The 16,928-nt window shown below is 38.2% G+C and overlaps 1 protein-coding gene across 2 annotated transcripts; it reads right to left on the bottom strand.

The window, feature by feature from the left end:
- Positions 1 to 435: 435 nt before the first annotated feature.
- Positions 436 to 16,837, bottom strand: LOC149676983 (four-jointed box protein 1-like). 2 transcript variants are annotated; one of them, XM_089837926.1, is made up of 6 exons: positions 16,529 to 16,837; positions 2,394 to 3,015; positions 1,846 to 2,022; positions 1,529 to 1,712; positions 1,300 to 1,458; positions 436 to 1,149 (listed from the first exon to the last, which is right to left on the bottom strand). In XM_089837926.1, the coding sequence occupies exons 2-6, from the start codon at positions 2,965 to 2,967 to the stop codon at positions 663 to 665; spliced, it is 1,581 nt and encodes a 526-aa protein (XP_089694052.1). In that variant the 5' UTR covers positions 2,968 to 3,015; positions 16,529 to 16,837; the 3' UTR covers positions 436 to 662. The 2 variants fall into 2 exon arrangements, with proteins under 2 accessions (XP_089694052.1, XP_089694051.1); XM_089837925.1 differs by having other exon boundaries at positions 16,524 to 16,836.
- Between the last annotated feature and the right edge of the window lie 91 nt (positions 16,838 to 16,928).

The following is a 16,928-nucleotide window of genomic DNA, read 5'->3' as shown; positions in this document are numbered from 1 at the left end:
TTTGCCCAAATATTCGTTTTTAACAAACGCAGTTTAGATAGGTCAAAGTAATTTTTTTCGGAAAGGTTTTCTAACGCGACTACTTGTTCCATTTGATTCCCGAAAGTGCTAAAGGAAGATTATACTAAATCTCCGAACAAGGATCTACAGAATTCTATCCCCTTTCTATTTCTAGTCTGGGACTGGTGTGCAGTGGTGAACTCTTTTTTTCAGCCCCCCTCTCACTGCTACTAAGCCCTACCATCAAAATAAAGTAGCTTTTTTTTCGTCCAATAAAAACTAGGCTAGGCACGTTTCAAAGTAACGTAGCTCTCTCACAAGCACTAACTAAATTTGAAATGTATGTATGCAGTGGCACGTTTTCGCGCCAAATCCCCTTTTGGCGGTAAAATAAATAAAAAAAATGTCTGGTTTCAAGAACTTAAACCCAAGCCATTTGTACCTTTTTCTTTTGAGCTTTTGAAGCAACTCAAAATTCTAAAATAAATTTATTTTATACTGTATGGAATTACCGTAATAAAAAAAATTGGTCATCTATGTACAAATAAATTAATAAAATTCATTATATAATCAATATGTATATGTTTATCCGTTGAAACAGGTGATAAGAGCTAAGCCTAATTTAGCCCTTATTTCCAAAAACGCGCAGCAAAGGTCAATCATCACGAAACGATTCCACTCGCCGCGTGTTTCTGACATCGTTCAACGTGAAGCCTAACTTCAGTCAATCGTTTCTTAAAGTTATTCACAAAGTGTTTATATCGCGACACATCCGGTAACCGCCGGAAGTGCGGCTCACGTTTGAGCAAGTAGTCCAAAAGGACGCGTACGGGTCGCGTTTTATGACTCAACCAACTGATTCGATGGACGGTAGACCGCCGAAACACGCACATGGTTCTCAACATGGCGCGATGAAATCGAACGAACCGATTGGCACTGGGGTTGTTATCAGTCGTGGTTGTCGAAACGGGGGCATCGGCCCCGACATTCGGGGGACCGTACAATAAGGAATACGCGTCTAAAAGACCGCCTTCATTGTCTATTAACCAGATTGTCCGCGTTTTACGCGATTTGACCAGATTGTGAATAGTTTCGGATAAAATCGAAGGTTTGCGCTCGCGATCGGCCGCGTCTTGCATACTTGCCACCCTACAATCGCGTTCAAATTGAATCAAAGATTTAAAAAAAAGGTTTCGTATGGACCGAGAAAGGTTAAACACCCATGTCATGCTGGTAATTAAGTTCTAACAAATACGTCGAAATAGTAACAACAACCACTTCAAACAATAGCAAACATACCTGTCATAATTGCCAGTTATGTAATCAAATAAAATGAGATCACTCCATTGCATCAATTCCACCAACTGATTGGTGTTCATCTGACGTAGTTCGTCACTCATTGGTTGAATAGTCTTACCTTCCTTCAGGGCTTTAAGTATCAAAGCTGGCATTCGATCCCTGGTGGATGGATAGATAGAAATGTCTTAACTACACCCTGACCCTCTCGTGACAAAAATCATCAACTTACCTTTCTAACCCATCAACCCATTGAATCAACGCCACGGTAGCGTTACGTTTCCAGCCAGCTGTACGCAAGGCTTCAACTACGTTCGGATCCTTCCACTGACGTCCAGCGTCAATGGAAGATAAGGTGACCGTTGGGACATTGTTAATCCCCAATAAGCGTGATAAGTAAAAGGACATGACTTCTCCTGCGACAAGAGAAAACATAGGGGCCCCCATTAACTTTTGGCCCCCTTGAGTGTCAAACTGAAGATAGTTTCGCTCGCTTAAGCAAGAACTTTGACTGAAGAAGGGAAGGGAAGTTTGCACGTAGTCACTAACCTTGTACGAGATAATGGTGGGGAGATCGGTATCGCGCGCAAGCTCGAGTTCCATCCTGAAAGACGACAAACTGGTTCTGGGGTCTGCCGCAACGGTTCCACGTGGGGGGTTCGACTCGTGACACTTTCCCTTTCTTGGTGGCTCCCAAGAAAGATATCACCTCACTGTCTGTCATTCCTACAACCCCCAAAATACACCTCAAATATTTGCTCCGAACTTTTCGAAAACACCATTTATGTACCAATTAAGAGGTACTATAGATAGTTTCCACTAAAGTGGCTACAGAAAATTCCTCCCTCCTCTCTCTGAGCTTAAACTTCAGTGCAGTGTTGTCAGGTCCTTTGTGACTCAAGTTGGTCAAGTAGTGATTTAAACTGAATTGCTAGACTTAATCTCTGCAATCTCTTGATTCACCAATGGCCTGGCAACACCGGGGGAACCGCAAAAAAACCCATGTAGTGTAATAAAAACTGTTTCTAAATTAGCCACAGATTAGCCTAGCTCAACCAAAAGGGAATATAACCGTTACTGCGAAAATTCAAACTTACCTTTCGGAAACTGTTGCTCCAATTCGGAACTCCAATAGACACCATCTCGAACCACAATTAAATTTTTTGTGACATTGACCAAATTCCCTAACAATTTATTCCTATAAACGGACGTCGTCTTAACGGCATTCAAAGTCGTGGTCACATTCTTTTTGGCTGTATTATTAACCACGGTGACGTCATTATCATTCTCGTAATCAAAATCTCCAACGCGGAATGTCTTATTGGGATTATCGATATCATCATCGTCGTTGGAATCGAGATCGTTCGGGTACGATCCTTCATCGTTGTCTCCGATAATATCGAAATCGTCGTTATAATCGTTCTTGGAATCCTTCGATAGTTCGTCATTGGGTGAATAAGCCACGAGTAACCGCAATTTTCCACCGACGTACGATATAGCGTTAGATATCGATGTCTTCGATAAGGTCATCGATGGTTCTGTTCGGGGATTTGGTTCCATGACTAATTCGACCTTCCTCGGGACACCGTTTAAGGTGATCATGAAAAGACCCAGTAGGAAGAGGCACGACAAACCGAGTATTCTTCGCCATAACAATTGGTACATTTTCATCTTGTATTTCCTCAGATGGATAAAGGTTTAACCAAAATCCATTTCAAACTGAAATTATTCAAAAATTAAATTTAAAATATTGTCCCAACTCTATCAACTCCAAATCATGGCCTTCCTCTAAACTAAACGTCTCTATTTCCCCCTTTGGACAACTTGTCCCAATATAGACGCGTCACGGACAGCTGTCGGTGATCATAGCTCGTATACCCTCCAAAGCTATCCCTTCCGTCGCCTCTTTTATAAACAATGGGGCCCTAGATAGCGAGCCCATCTCGCGTTTTCAATCTTTTTTACACACAAAAACGTCTCTCTAACTTGTCTCGGGTTCATGCGGTTTGGGATAGTGATGCCTGTTTTTATATAACCATTAGTGGCTCGGCGCGTGAACTGTCACTAACAACTGGGCAGCGCGCGGCTCTAAAGGGCCGTCCACACTGAGCTATTTCGCGTCGCTTTGCGTTGCTTTGCTCGGTTTTGCGTTCGTAACGCTATCCACATTGGCAGCAAAAACATTTTTCTTCGCGTTGCACGTCGAACGCTGCAGGGCGCGAAGGAATAGACTAGTAGCGAGAAACTTTCGCGTCGCGGTTAGCAAGCACCAAGTGACAACCAATCAGAGGAAAGGAATATTAAACGAGGCAGGAAATCCAACCTGTTGACTAGTTCAGGCATTTAAAATGTCGAACTGTCTTGAGACTTCCGATTTCGAAGGATATTTAATTACTCTGGAAAGAGACAATCCAAGGCTCTCTGAAATTTGAGGTGCGCTTTTCAAGAAGAGGAGTAACCAATGGCAAAAACTTGAATTTAATTTGATACAGGCGCATATATTTCAGGAATAGAGTATCATGTTTGATTTCATAGGCCAAGTGCACTTTTGGGATCCAATTATGAAAATCTCCATCAATTAATCTATCCTGAAAACATCTCAAACCCAAATACTTCGTTTATATTTCCTACGTCGTCTCCTAGTTAAAATTAATGCTCCACTAGCCAATTTTACCAACCTACATGCGTTATCATCCGCCATGTTTGCTATGACGTACCAATCGCGCTTTGTATTGGTTGCATTCAGTCGGGACAGCGAAGCAAATTGTTCGCGTAGCACTGAATCGCGGCGCACTTGTCGGAAGCAACGCGAAGTGGCGCGTGGTAAAGCGAAGCTCAGTGTGGACGGCCCTTAAGTCCTATCATAATAACACAACAGACTTCATTTTTGATACAAAACAGTGAGCGACATGGGGAAAACAGTCTCTGGTGTTCCCTCCCTGCAGACTTAAGATCATTAGGGTAAAATTGTATGGGTCTGTGCTTTACGGTTAATTAAGTTTTATAGCCAATTAAAAGTAGGGAAATTGCACGTTTTAGACTCAATTTCATCCCCGCCTATCGTTACAAGGCGTATGATTATCTGATATAATCAATACTTGCTCCTGTTCTCCAAATATCTTATTATACCAAAGACCAATTTGAAGCCAAGCGCCTGCGTTCTCTCATAGCTAACTCGGTGCGAAGTCCCCATCCATCCCTACAAACCCCTGGGGACTATGAGTTATAATACCAGTCTGGAGAGATGGAGGAGTTTGTCAGTTGGAAAATAAAACCATGTCTACAAATTACAGTTCTCTGTAACTTATTTTTTTCTACTTCTCTCTCTTGAAGAAGGAAATTGGTGGGTTTGAAGCTGCACTTTTTTTTTGGCGCGAGTCTTATCGTGTCTAAGGTAGGTCGGTTATATCGTAAACACAGTTATTTACGTCGGTTATATACTTATCCTGAAATGGTTTTTTTTTACTGTAAGGGGGAATGTCTAGTAATAAACTTTATTGGGTGAATTTAAACCACACCGCAGTTGACGAGGAATAATGGGAGGTGACAAAAACATTGCCTTATCTTGTAGAAAATTAACTAACACAATTACAGTGTCAGGTCAAATTTTTACACTAATTAAATAATTACACAAATCTCATTCGAGAGATTAAGAAACTGACCCGAAGACGTTAAGAGACGCCCTAAGAGGACCATGACGTCATAAGGGCTATCCTTCGTCGCCTGACCTCCGTCTCTAGCCTACAAGTCTTTTCAGAATGGTTTTATTTCCAAGCGACATTTTTCGCGCAAAATTCCTGTATAAATTTCATCTGGCGAACACACAGGATTTTTCTTTTTCCTCTCACATATGGCGATGGCTGAATTGCCATATATATTTTTACAACAGGGGGTTACTGTAGGCCCCAGACATAATTCGCCATGACTCAAGCTAGGTCGGGAACTATAAGGCCAAGCAAGCATTGGGAGTACACGCTTGTAACGTGGATGGGGGAAAAAAGATCTAACGGCGTATTTAGTAGTGCCTTCGACCCAGTCATACATCATTGTGACGTGGCCCCCAGAGAACAGTCCTGCTTCGCCCCACACACACTCTGTACCCAACTTCACATCAAGCACACGCAGGTTTTTGGTCGTCCTTATATGAAAAGCCCGAAATAGAAGCATTGTTTTATAGGTTCTGGTTTTACCGGCCCCTTAAGTATTTTTAACGACCAGCTACGCTCGTGAAACCGGAGAAAAAAGGAAATTTAATCTAACTATACGGAAATTATTTCTGGCTGGTCCTGCCCTAATACGAAAATAACACTCAATGATATGCCTATAAGCGTAAGCTATTGTCTGATTCAGGACCATGAATTCTATGGAGCTTCGAAAGTTTTCCAATACAAGCCCCTTAAAAGGTTACCCTATTTTCATAATTTTTTTTCACAAACTCCCAATGACTGTTTCGCGCGCCAAATTACTGAAAACTTTATCGGCTAAGCCTAATCATTAAACATACAAGTGTTTTCGCGCCAAATTTATTATTACCAAAAACCCGCAAAAACCTAATCTGCTAAGCCTAATTAGTAATCATGAAAAAAAAAAACCAACACGTGTTTTCGAGCCAAATTTATTATTACCAAAAACCTAATCTTCTAAGCTTAATCATTAAAAAAAACACAAGTGTTTTGTGGTATACCCTAAAGGATAAAGTAATCAAATTTGCATTAAACCCAACCGCCAACATTTTTAATCCATTTTAAATCTCGCCGCAATTAAAACCACGTCATTAATTTAAGCTCGCATCCCTAGAGTTCTAGCCTGTCCCTTTTAAGCGGTTTAACCAAACTTATGACCAAAACTTCTGTTTTGAATAATTTAAAAGGGAATCCCTTTGAATAAGGCAATATCAACTTTTCCGAGACATTAAATTTTCCCTCCAAAACTTCAGCGGGGAAAATCTAGTGACATCACTATAGGGTCCTTTCTAGGCGGCATTCGAAAGCAGAAACCAAACCGCGCACCGAGATCTTTAATACCGTATGCAAATGACTGTATTATTATTCATCGAGAATTCGTTTGGTACCGCTCTCGTGCTCTGCAAGGCCACTGAGAAAACGCGCGAGAATTTTACGCGGGAAGAATTGGAATATTTACGAGCAGGGGTGGAAAAAGGCGCAATTTTCTGGTGGCGGGAAAACCGGAGAAACGTGGAATGGAGAATTTTCTCCTCGCATGCAAGCAACCGGAGTCCTATAGGGTCATTTGCATATTTATTCCGGACCCAAATGCCTCGTAAATTATTATTCAAAGAACGTAAACTTGCAATACAAACGCTAGGAGAGGAGAGAGAGAGAGAGAGAAAGAAATCATTTTTATTAACGTTCTTTTGTTTCTAAGGCCCAGAAAAGTACTTCTAATGAATACAATCGATTGTGAGAAAAATATAAAGCGAATATCGCAACTAAACCATTTAGAAATTTACTACAAAAATCAACAGAACCGTTCCTTTTCCAGAAGAAAATTTTAAATTTTCTGGGACAAACATCACACGTGACCAACGATACCTGAATCTTTAAAATTAACTTATAACAATTAAGAAGAAAACTTTAAACTTTCTGGGAAGAACATCACACGTGACCAACGATACCTGAATCTTTAAAATTAACTTATAACAATTAAGAAGAAATCTTTAAACTTTCTGGGAAGAACATCACACGTGACCAATCTGACCCGAATCTTAAGTTAACTTATAACAATTATTAATTACTAGCATTAAATAAAATTTAATGAGTAGGCGCTTCCGTTTAAAAACAAAAATAAAGAACTAGATTTTAATTTCTTTTTTTAAACAGAGAAATTCGCAGAATTTTGACGTTAATGAGAATACCGTTTTTTCTTTTTTTCTTTCTTTTATTTTTTTGAGAGGGGAGGGGGCACGTATCAAGGTGGAAGCTTTATAAAGGAGAGGAGAATTCGCCCCTATCTAGGCCGTGACTTAATTAAGGGCCCCTTTTTAATTCCCAGAAGATCATTAAAACAGTCTGATAAAAACTCTATATATTCTCGTGAAATCTTTTTATAAAGATCTAGGAATACATACAGCTACTAGGAATCATTGTGCCCCAAAATAAAATATATCCGATGTTAATTTCTACACTGGTTTTGTGGGTATTACGGGCTTGAGAACTTGCAAACCGTCACACGCCTCATAATTCTGAAGTCTTTCTAATTGTAATTTCATCCAGTCTAGCTTTTCCCACAAAATCCACCTAGATACGTCGAGACAATGGCTGGCTACACAATAATTCCTATTAACTGTATGCATTCCTTGTAAAGATATACCAATATTCACCCAAAATAGAGAATAATAATTTTTTTAAATTAAAGCACATTTAATCTAAAAAAAATTATATATATATATATATTTATAAAAATCCATAATATATCTATAAATACCGCACGTTACAGAACTTGAAATTAAGTTAAAAACGGTCATTTAAGCTACTATTAGACTACAGTATCATTAAAATTGAAGAGGGGGCCATTCCCGAGTCCCGACATTAGAGAGGAAAAAAAATGAAAAATGAATTTATATTTTTTCAAAGGAACTTCATGAATTATTAAACAGGCGATTAGGGCCTAAGGTTCCCCCAATTTGAAAGAAACTTAAAAAGCGTTTCTTTTCATCGAGCTATAGAGGGGGAAATAACCGTCTGTTTGAAATTAAGGAATTTGATATTAAAAGGCATTGCGTACCGGTTACTTGTATATTAAAGAAAGATTTGTAAATTCATGAAAAAAATAAAAGGGCCTCACTCACTCATTCTACCTCAAGGGCTTGAATTAATTCAAGGGTATGGCTGGACCTTTTCTAAAAAGGTTTTTTTCTTCGTATTATTATATAACTATACCTTGATTGGGGGCCGCCGTGGTTTTTTTTTTAATATCGAATTCAATACGTTATATAACCCCTTCGGTGTACGATGATTTTAATTTTTAAATTTTGAAGCGAGTAAATTTAAAATATAATTGAGAGGTAGATATATATCCAACAAAATAGACTGATTGTCCGTTTTCAAAAGTCTGCAGTGATTAAGGGATAACCCCTTAAATTAAATGTAATTAAGAAACTGATTAAGACAGTGATTTCTAATTTAATTAAGGGGTCATCCCTAAAACACTCAAATGAAATCATAACTCGAAAACAGAAGCTAACCCTTTGGGCATCAAAATGGAGATAGAAGTTACATTTTCGACTCAAAATTGATTTCCCAAAGAACAACCCCCTTAATTTTAATAATTTATGCCACCAAACTTATCAGAAACACCCTGTACATCCCTTAATTCCATGACATCAATAACATCAATGGACAGACAGACAAACTCATGCACTGAATGCGTAATTAGCCGCCGCCAACGCTTAAACCAAACTCTTTGCCGACAAAGCCTAAGTTAAAACCCTTAATTTACAATGCAAAGCTCCACTTTACGTAATTCCCAGGATTAAACTAGGTTGTTTTCCCCCCCTGGTCGTGTGCTAGGAATAATCTACTCGGATAATCTGTAAGCCGTACAGCGTGGCTCTACTCGATAAATTCTCTCTCTCTCGCTCCCTCTCTTCATCTCCAGCTTCTCCCGATCCCATCCCATTTCATCCTCCGTTCCGTTCTCAAAACGGCATCTCTTCCATCCATCCATTCTCCAATGATCCCCCTCTTTCTCAATTTCCGCCTGGCCGCTCTAACTTCCGTATGTATATACTATACTAGCCAGAGATGAAAATTTTGTAGAAACAGTAGAAAAGAATACGTCAATAATATCGTAACCAGAGAATCGAATTAGGCTTAAAGTATTTATAAAAGGAATGGAGGGAAAAATAGAAACTAGGCCTAGGTATATAACAAATTTGATCGATTTTTACAGGCGAGGGGGGAGGGAAAGAGAAAAATATTTCGGAAAAAGGCTTAGCGAAAATGGATGCTTTTAACTTCTTAAGCCTAACTGCCTTGTTAGGCTTAGGTCCCCTAGGGTTTTCCTATACTTTTTCAAGTAAAAAAAAAAGCTTTTCTAAGAACGGAAATCACTTTTTTGTTGAAGGAAAAGCTAGAGAAAAGAAACTAAAAATCGATTTTATCGAACGTACTTATTTTGTTCGTCGCTTCGTTTTCAATCATTATATAACCAGGAAGACAAAACGCAAGTCTTTTTTCAAAAAGGATGCCATAATTTTTACAAAGTAACGTTGTTTTTAAACAAATTTTTGGGGGAAAAGGAAAGAAAGAATAGGGTAACAACAAAATGGGCGGGGTTTCAGAGGCTCCTCCCATATACATCTACATGGTTGAGGATTTTATGAAGTAGAAGGCTAATGGGGGAATAAAGATGATTGGGTAAGATGAGGAGTGACGTTTTGCAGGAGGGGTTTATAACTTACTGCCGTGTCCCTATAAAAACAAATGTTTCCACACTTTACTCTAAGTCTAATTTAGGCCTATTATTTTAGGCTGAACGAATTCACATGGCGTTTTAAATTTAAAATAAAACCTACACGAATATTTTTCGTTTAAGATGCCAATCTAAACACGAAAAGTTATACAAACTATAATAATAAAACCGGATTCAAATAGGCCTAGTGAGTGAAGCATCAATTTTGTAAGTTATCAAGAAATCAACGCGATTTCAACGAGTATAGAATATGAAAAGCTTTCGTGGCTTTCTTAGACGTTATAAAGAAAGAATTAAAAAGAAAGAAAAAAAAACTGTTTTCCCGATAACAATCTTCTTCTAACTTGTATGGGATTAAGGGCCTTAACTTAAAAAAACTAATTTGCAAAACTCGTCGACGGTCCAAAAAACGAATTGTAAAAGACTCGAGGCGTGTTTTAGATTTTGATATATTTTCTTTTTTTTTCTTTTTAAAGATTATCGTTGCTCCCTATGGGAAACCCCCTCCCCCTGATAGTCTAATATAGAAAAATCAGGTTTTGCTATTGCTATACGACTAAGAAAAAAAAACTCATTCATTTTTGACAAGATAGATCGTAACATTCTAGTTGCTAGTATCATAAAAAAAATCGAATAGATTCAAAGTGGAAAATCTAAACAAGTTGTCTGTCCTAGAATAATATAGGGATGAATCCCCCATCTTTAATCGTTTTTCATATAGCCAATTTCAAATTTACCTACTTTTCTTTTAAGATTTTAGGCATATTTTCAAATTCCCTAGCTTCTCCTTCAATAATTTAGGCCTATTTTCAAAATCATTGACTTTTCCTTCGATAATTTAGGTCAATTTTCAAATTCCCTAGCTTCTCTTTCAATAATTTAGGCCTATTTTCAAATTCATTGGGTTTTCCTTCGATAATTGAGGCCTATTTTCAAATTCCTTGGATTTTCCTTCAATAATTTAGGCCTATTTTCAAATTCCTTGGATTTTCCTTCAATAATTTAGGCCTATTTTCAAATTCCTTGGATTTTCCTTCAATAATTTAGGCCTATTTTCAAATTCCTTGGATTTTCCTTCAATAATTTAGGCCTATTTTCAAATTCCTTAGATTTTCCTTCAATAATTTAGGCCTATTTTCAAATTCCTTTTATTTTCCTTCAATAATTTAGGCCCATTTTCAAATTCCTTGGATTTTCCTTCAATAATTTAGGCCTATTTTCAAATTATTTGGATATTACTTCACTAATTTAGGCCTATTTTCAAATTCCTTGGCTTTTCCTTTAATAATTCAGACCTATTTTCAAATTCCATGACTTCTCCTTCGACATTCTTGACCTATTTCACAATTCAAGGGTTCCTCCATCAATAATTTAGACATATTTACATTTCCTTGACCAGTGTCAACACCCAAAAACTTCAACAACCGTCCCAACCTACCCAAAGACACCACAATAATGACACTACAGACAGAACTATAATATAATTCAGCTATTTCTCTATTGACAAGAGTGAAGTGGGAAAAAGTTTGGGTGTGGGGGTTGTGATAGAGAAAACTAGTTAGGCGCGTTCTCTCTCTCTCAGTCTCCTTCTTCAGTTATCTCTGGTTCTTATCAGAGAAACGGCGGCAAAACGGAAAACATCTTGTTCGATCAGTTAACGTCCCCCACTTCTTCCTATATAACCCAAAGAAATCTCCCCCCCCCCCCAACCCATCTTTTTACCCTCCTGGGGGTGATAAAAAGTGCTAGATCGCCCAAAACTGTCAAAATCACTTTAAAACTAGCCTGACGTGTAAAAAACGCGCCTCCCTTGTCTAAAGTCTAGAAGAAAAAACATCTGATTCCGGGATGTGACTTTTGAAGCTATACAGAAAGAAACACCGACCCGACCAACCGCCTCTTTATAATTGGCTGAATTTTTTCTTACGTATATTTCTAGCGGCCTCAGGTAAAGATCACTTCTCAGATAAGCCATGGTAAAGGTATTAAGTTTAAGATGTGAAAAATAAACACTTAAATTGCGTGAAAATAGTACTCCAAAACAAAGTAGAGGTAGACCTATTCAAAAGTCGAGGGCGTAAATTGGAGTTCGATGTTTAGGTATCTTATGATGGGTATGTTGACAAGAAAGACTGGTATGGCTTCAAATAGACCATTCCGGAAATACCATACAGAGAAACCAACTCGCAGGGGTGTGAACGGGATAAGGGTATTCTCCCTTGAGCCAAGAAGCAACGCAAGACGGAGCCCCAGTTCACGACACACCTAGAGGAAGGCTAGCTATCTCGCACTGCCTCTAGTGGTGATTCTTGGAGAGAGGGTGAATACCCCAATGGCATCCACGCCCCTTCGTGTTGGTTTCACTGTATGGTTTTCCGAAATGGTCTATTTGGTGGAGTGGAAACTTCGAAGCCCTATCTAATGTCTTTGTTGTCCAAAAACCCAAGACTTAACCCTTTGCCTAGCAGACGATACATTGATTCCCCCCCCCCCCCGAAAAGAGTAGACTCTACTGGACTATTCTAGAGAGAACAGTTATTGAAATTTCTCTAGCTTTAAAATTTTCACATCTCTTTGGAAATGGGAAACCTTTTTCCAAAATCATCCACCTACATTTTTTTCCAAACCATCGAATTTCATCATCCGTAAAAAAAATAAAACTTTTGTCCAAGTTTTTATGGTCCAAAAACTCAAAAAATAAATAAAAAAAATAAAGCATAATGGCTCACTCACTCACTCTGAGCGCGGCGCAGGAAAACCTATTCCCCTAAAAATGAAATGGCGTGAAAAATGTTTGGAAATCGAACACTCAGGGAAACTTCTGCAGTAAAACGTCGGAAATGTTTTTCACATTTTATTTCTAGCGGAGAATAGAAAAATAAACAAGAATTCGCGTCTAGAATCCCAAAAAAACCAATCTGCCTTCTAACAGAAATCCATAACTCGAAGTAAAACCTTTTAACCTGCCCCCGTTTCTTAACTTTAAACGCATGCGCTTCAGGATTGCCAATAATTTGTTATAAGAGCATCTCCTGCATCATTCAGGTTTGGAACTGAATGATCCAGTACTGAATTGAACAGAATTCTACAAGCTTAATTTAGTCTGTTGTACATCAGTTGAATTGCATACGTCACAAATGACTGGCAACACTTGTTAGCACACTACCTATCTATAGAGCTATCTCAGAAACCTTCGAGTGACGTCACCCATGCTAATAGCCTATAGAACCAAAGCGGTAACAAACATGGCCGCCTACTGAAAAAGCTAATCCTGTGACGTTTTACCTAGGCACTGACGTCACAACTGAGTTAACTCTATAAGAAAGCACCAAATACAAAGGAAAGTACTTCAAAACATGGGTTGTTGTTGGAGATCGGACTGACATTGGAACGAAAGTAACATAGTCCAGCCCAAAAAAGTAAACCTATTCCCAAACCAACCGATATCCGATACGATACTACGATGAGGGATTTCTTTCTTTTTTCGAACCCCAGTGCATTTTGGGTAAGAAAAGTTAGGAATAAAGTTGGGGAGGAGAAAAAAAAAGTCTGCATGGGGTCCGAGTCTCTTTCTACAGTCTGGTCTCTTGACAATTTAACCGAGATTTTCTAGGGCTCTCTTCTTGAAAGGAGAAAATAGCCCCCCTCGCGTTTTGGGACCGCTTTTGTATTCTAGTAGAGAAAATCTTTGAATGAAAAATACCAAAAAAAGAAAAAAATACCTTTTCTTCCTCTTTCCCTAAAAAAAGAGATGCCATAAGAAGAAAAGGCGCAAAAAGGGATTTCTTTTTTATTTTGTTATTTTCAAGTGGAGCAAGCAAAGGAAGCTTTGAATGAAGAAAGAATAGTTCATACTAATGTAAATAGAACTTGGAGTATATCTCAAGAATAGACCTTTTCGATGTAAAAATGGAGTAGGCATGCATCAGTACTGGGACGTACAAAGGGGGTTGATACATAGCCAACTCTCATGATACAACAATACTACAGCGCAGGCGCCAAAAAGGGAGATGGAAGGCAATGGCTAACTCCCCTAGCTTTCCCCTCTTAGTTACATCAAAATGGTCTATTTGATGAAGTGGATGGTAAAATACCGGATTTAAAATTGCATGCCAATCTAAATCAATAAAATGTAGAATGAAAACAAAATAAAAAATCCTCGAAAAATACCTTTGATTAAAATATGAAAAATTTGAATTTAACGACTATTTTCTCGGATGTTTTTTCTTTACTTTGAATCATAAATTGTACCTCATTAAATTAAATTAAAAAATGTGTTAAAACTGCTTTAATATTAGTGTGAAATTCAACAAGCAACACTCTCTACACTTATGGGCGATTTTTGTGTAAAAATATCCGAAATACAACTAAAAAATATAACAAGTTAACGCCTAATAAGTAGGCCTACAGACTTTGGTTTAGAAAATTATGGAACCAACAATTATTCTTACTTAAACCCACGTTAAGACTTAAAAAAAATTCTCGAGACAAAAAAAAAGGCGAGAAGTTAACTTATAAACGAGAGAACAATGGGTTGGACAAAAGCGACCTTTTGTTCCTCCATAACTATAAGCGGCTTACAATCTTCCCAAGTTAGTGTACGATAACTCAAAAGAGGAAGAAGCTAAAGGGGGGGAACCGGGGAGGGAGAAAATGTGACGTGTCTCTTTGTCGCTCGTATCACGGACCTACAAAAGCGGAGACCCCGCTAAAGATTAATGACTTTCAAAGTACATTAAAGACCGCTCCTTTTATACTGAAATATATATCTACCGTGCTTGAGAGTTGAGACTCCCATTCAAACGGTATAAGGCATAGAAACTCTACCTCTAAAGTAATACTTTCCCTCAAAACACTTAGCTCTACAACGTATCTAACTTTCTATTCCTTAGAATATTATCTACGATCCAAACAAAGAACCGGGAGAGTGAAAGGGGGGTTGGTAGATTATGAACCCCTTTATACATCCCTCCCCCCCACCTACTGTTAAACCTAATTAATGGCTAGAAATTGGATATAGGCAACAACGTTCCCAATTAGCTATAACAGAAAAGGGCTCGGTAGGATAGAATGAGGGAAACACCAAAGCTCGGTGCTGGTGGTGGTGCACCATCTTGTCTTATATAGTTGAATTTGGAGGACTTATCCAACTAACTAGATTACAAAGGCGAGAAAGAACAGTACGCCACAGTGACTTGGGACCTAATTACTTAATTCCTTTTGAGTTGCGAGGACAATATCTAAGTTCTTTTTCCTATAATGCAGTTAGAAGTTAATTAAGTTAAATGCTTTGATATTAAATTAGTTTTTGGAGTTTTGGGTTTATAAAAACTACACAAAACGATGCAAAAGACTTCAAAATCTTCTATCTTAATAATTTATAATAAAAGCTTTTTGATATTTGTACAGAACTTCCCCAAACTGCAAAGTCAATAACTACAACCTAATGTAACATCAATAAAATTTGTCCCTTATCGCACCCATTCTTTATCAGTTGCAAATAACTTGAGAACAACTGTCAAATGTAACACTTCAGGGCTTAAAAAGAGATAAAACTTTTATCTCATAATGTCCCTAGATAATTCTATCCTGGCTGGTGGGTACTAATAGCCTCTCCATTAACCAAATTCCCCCTAAAGCTAAAAAGAAAACTAATTAGTCTTGGCTTAAAAACAGGTGTTTTTAAGAACGATTCGTTTCGCCGGAATTTAACAAGAAAGTTTTCCTGAAAGAGACACTTTGTTTTCATTTATCAAATGAAAGAAAAAAAAACAAGAACGCCTACTCTTATTACACCCTACAGAAAGTTGGGGAAACGGTGCACATTCGTTTCTTGCCTATTTTTCTTTCAGTTAGGGGCGTTACACTAGTCTACGTACGGAACTTATGTAGAAGCTTTGGAAGGGGTCAAAAGGTTAAAGAAGAAATGGCCCTTCACGCCCGCGAGCAATTTTGGGGGGAACAATTTTGGCTTGCCTTCATAAATTACATTTAGGAGTCTCAGGATCATACAAGTTCAAAGCTCTAATTCATGACATCCACGAGTTTATTTCATTCTCGTATGAATATTAATCTCTCTACGTATTCTGAAGGGAACCAGGTCTACTCTAGACTATTATAGTTACAAGCATTCCTCAATATTCAAGGTAGAAATGAATAAATTCTTGATGGCACGGGAGTTTTCAGTTACAAAAAAAGTAGACCTACAAAACTTGTAGTAAAGTTTTTCCCTTCTTGATGGGGGGTTTTGGGAAAGAAAAATGTGAAAATTAGAGCGACCATTTTCGGGGATTGATCAAGGGAAGGGGGCAAAGCGTTTGACCTTTTACAGGAGATGGATTTTAAACACCTAAAACAGAGTGGAGGTAGAAAAACACCACCCAATCTCTTACCGGGCTTCTAATAAAATGATTCTATACCCCAGGGTATAATTCCACTATAATTATACATTAGGTTTTGGCCTAAAGACACTCACTGGTGGAAGGAACAAAATGTGTTTAGGATTTTCGAAGGAATTTTGGTCTACAACCAATGCAAGTTTTTGACCTACAGGAAGGTTTAGGCCTTTTATAACCTTCCATATTTAAAACTAAACTCAATCGGGTAGACCCCAAATTTTAGACATGATGTTTACATTTACTATTTTGACCTACCGGAAGGTTTAGGCCTTTTATAACCTTCCATTTTTAAAACTAAACTCAATCGGTTAGACTCGAAATTTTAGACATGATGTTTACTTGACCAAATTACCGACAACCCTACTAATGGTAACACAACAATAAATGAAAACTCACCTTACTTAGTTTTCATTGGGTGTCATGTCCAGTGGGTGACATTCACTTTAGTCACATGGTTAGGCCTAATGACAAATGTTCATTTACCACTACCGTGACTTTTCATTATCTAAGTACTGTTCCTAATAAGTGCTTACATTAACAGCGTTAACTCTTTTAAAGAATCACCGGTACACGCGTTTAACAACAACCGAAACTATAAGGATATAATTGCGCCGCAACTCCTCTTCGACCTCCGTCCTCCGCCGAAGAACGGAACCTTTTGGAGGGACAAACGTCGCAAACGCGTTATTTCGCGCCTTTCGAAACGGGCTTCTTCATAAATGCGGGAACCGAGAGAGGTACCTAGGTTTGCTTCGTTAACTAGCGCCATCTATCATCTAAACTCCGAACTGTTTCTCTAAA

This window comes from Phalangium opilio, unplaced genomic scaffold (assembly GCF_054372755.1).
Source record: "Phalangium opilio isolate 3A_F unplaced genomic scaffold, DU_Popi_V2 ptg000045l_1, whole genome shotgun sequence".
Taxonomy (NCBI): Eukaryota; Metazoa; Arthropoda; class Arachnida; order Opiliones; family Phalangiidae; genus Phalangium; species Phalangium opilio.
Note: the sequence above shows the minus strand (reverse complement) of the source record. Positions and strands in the feature narration are given on the sequence as shown.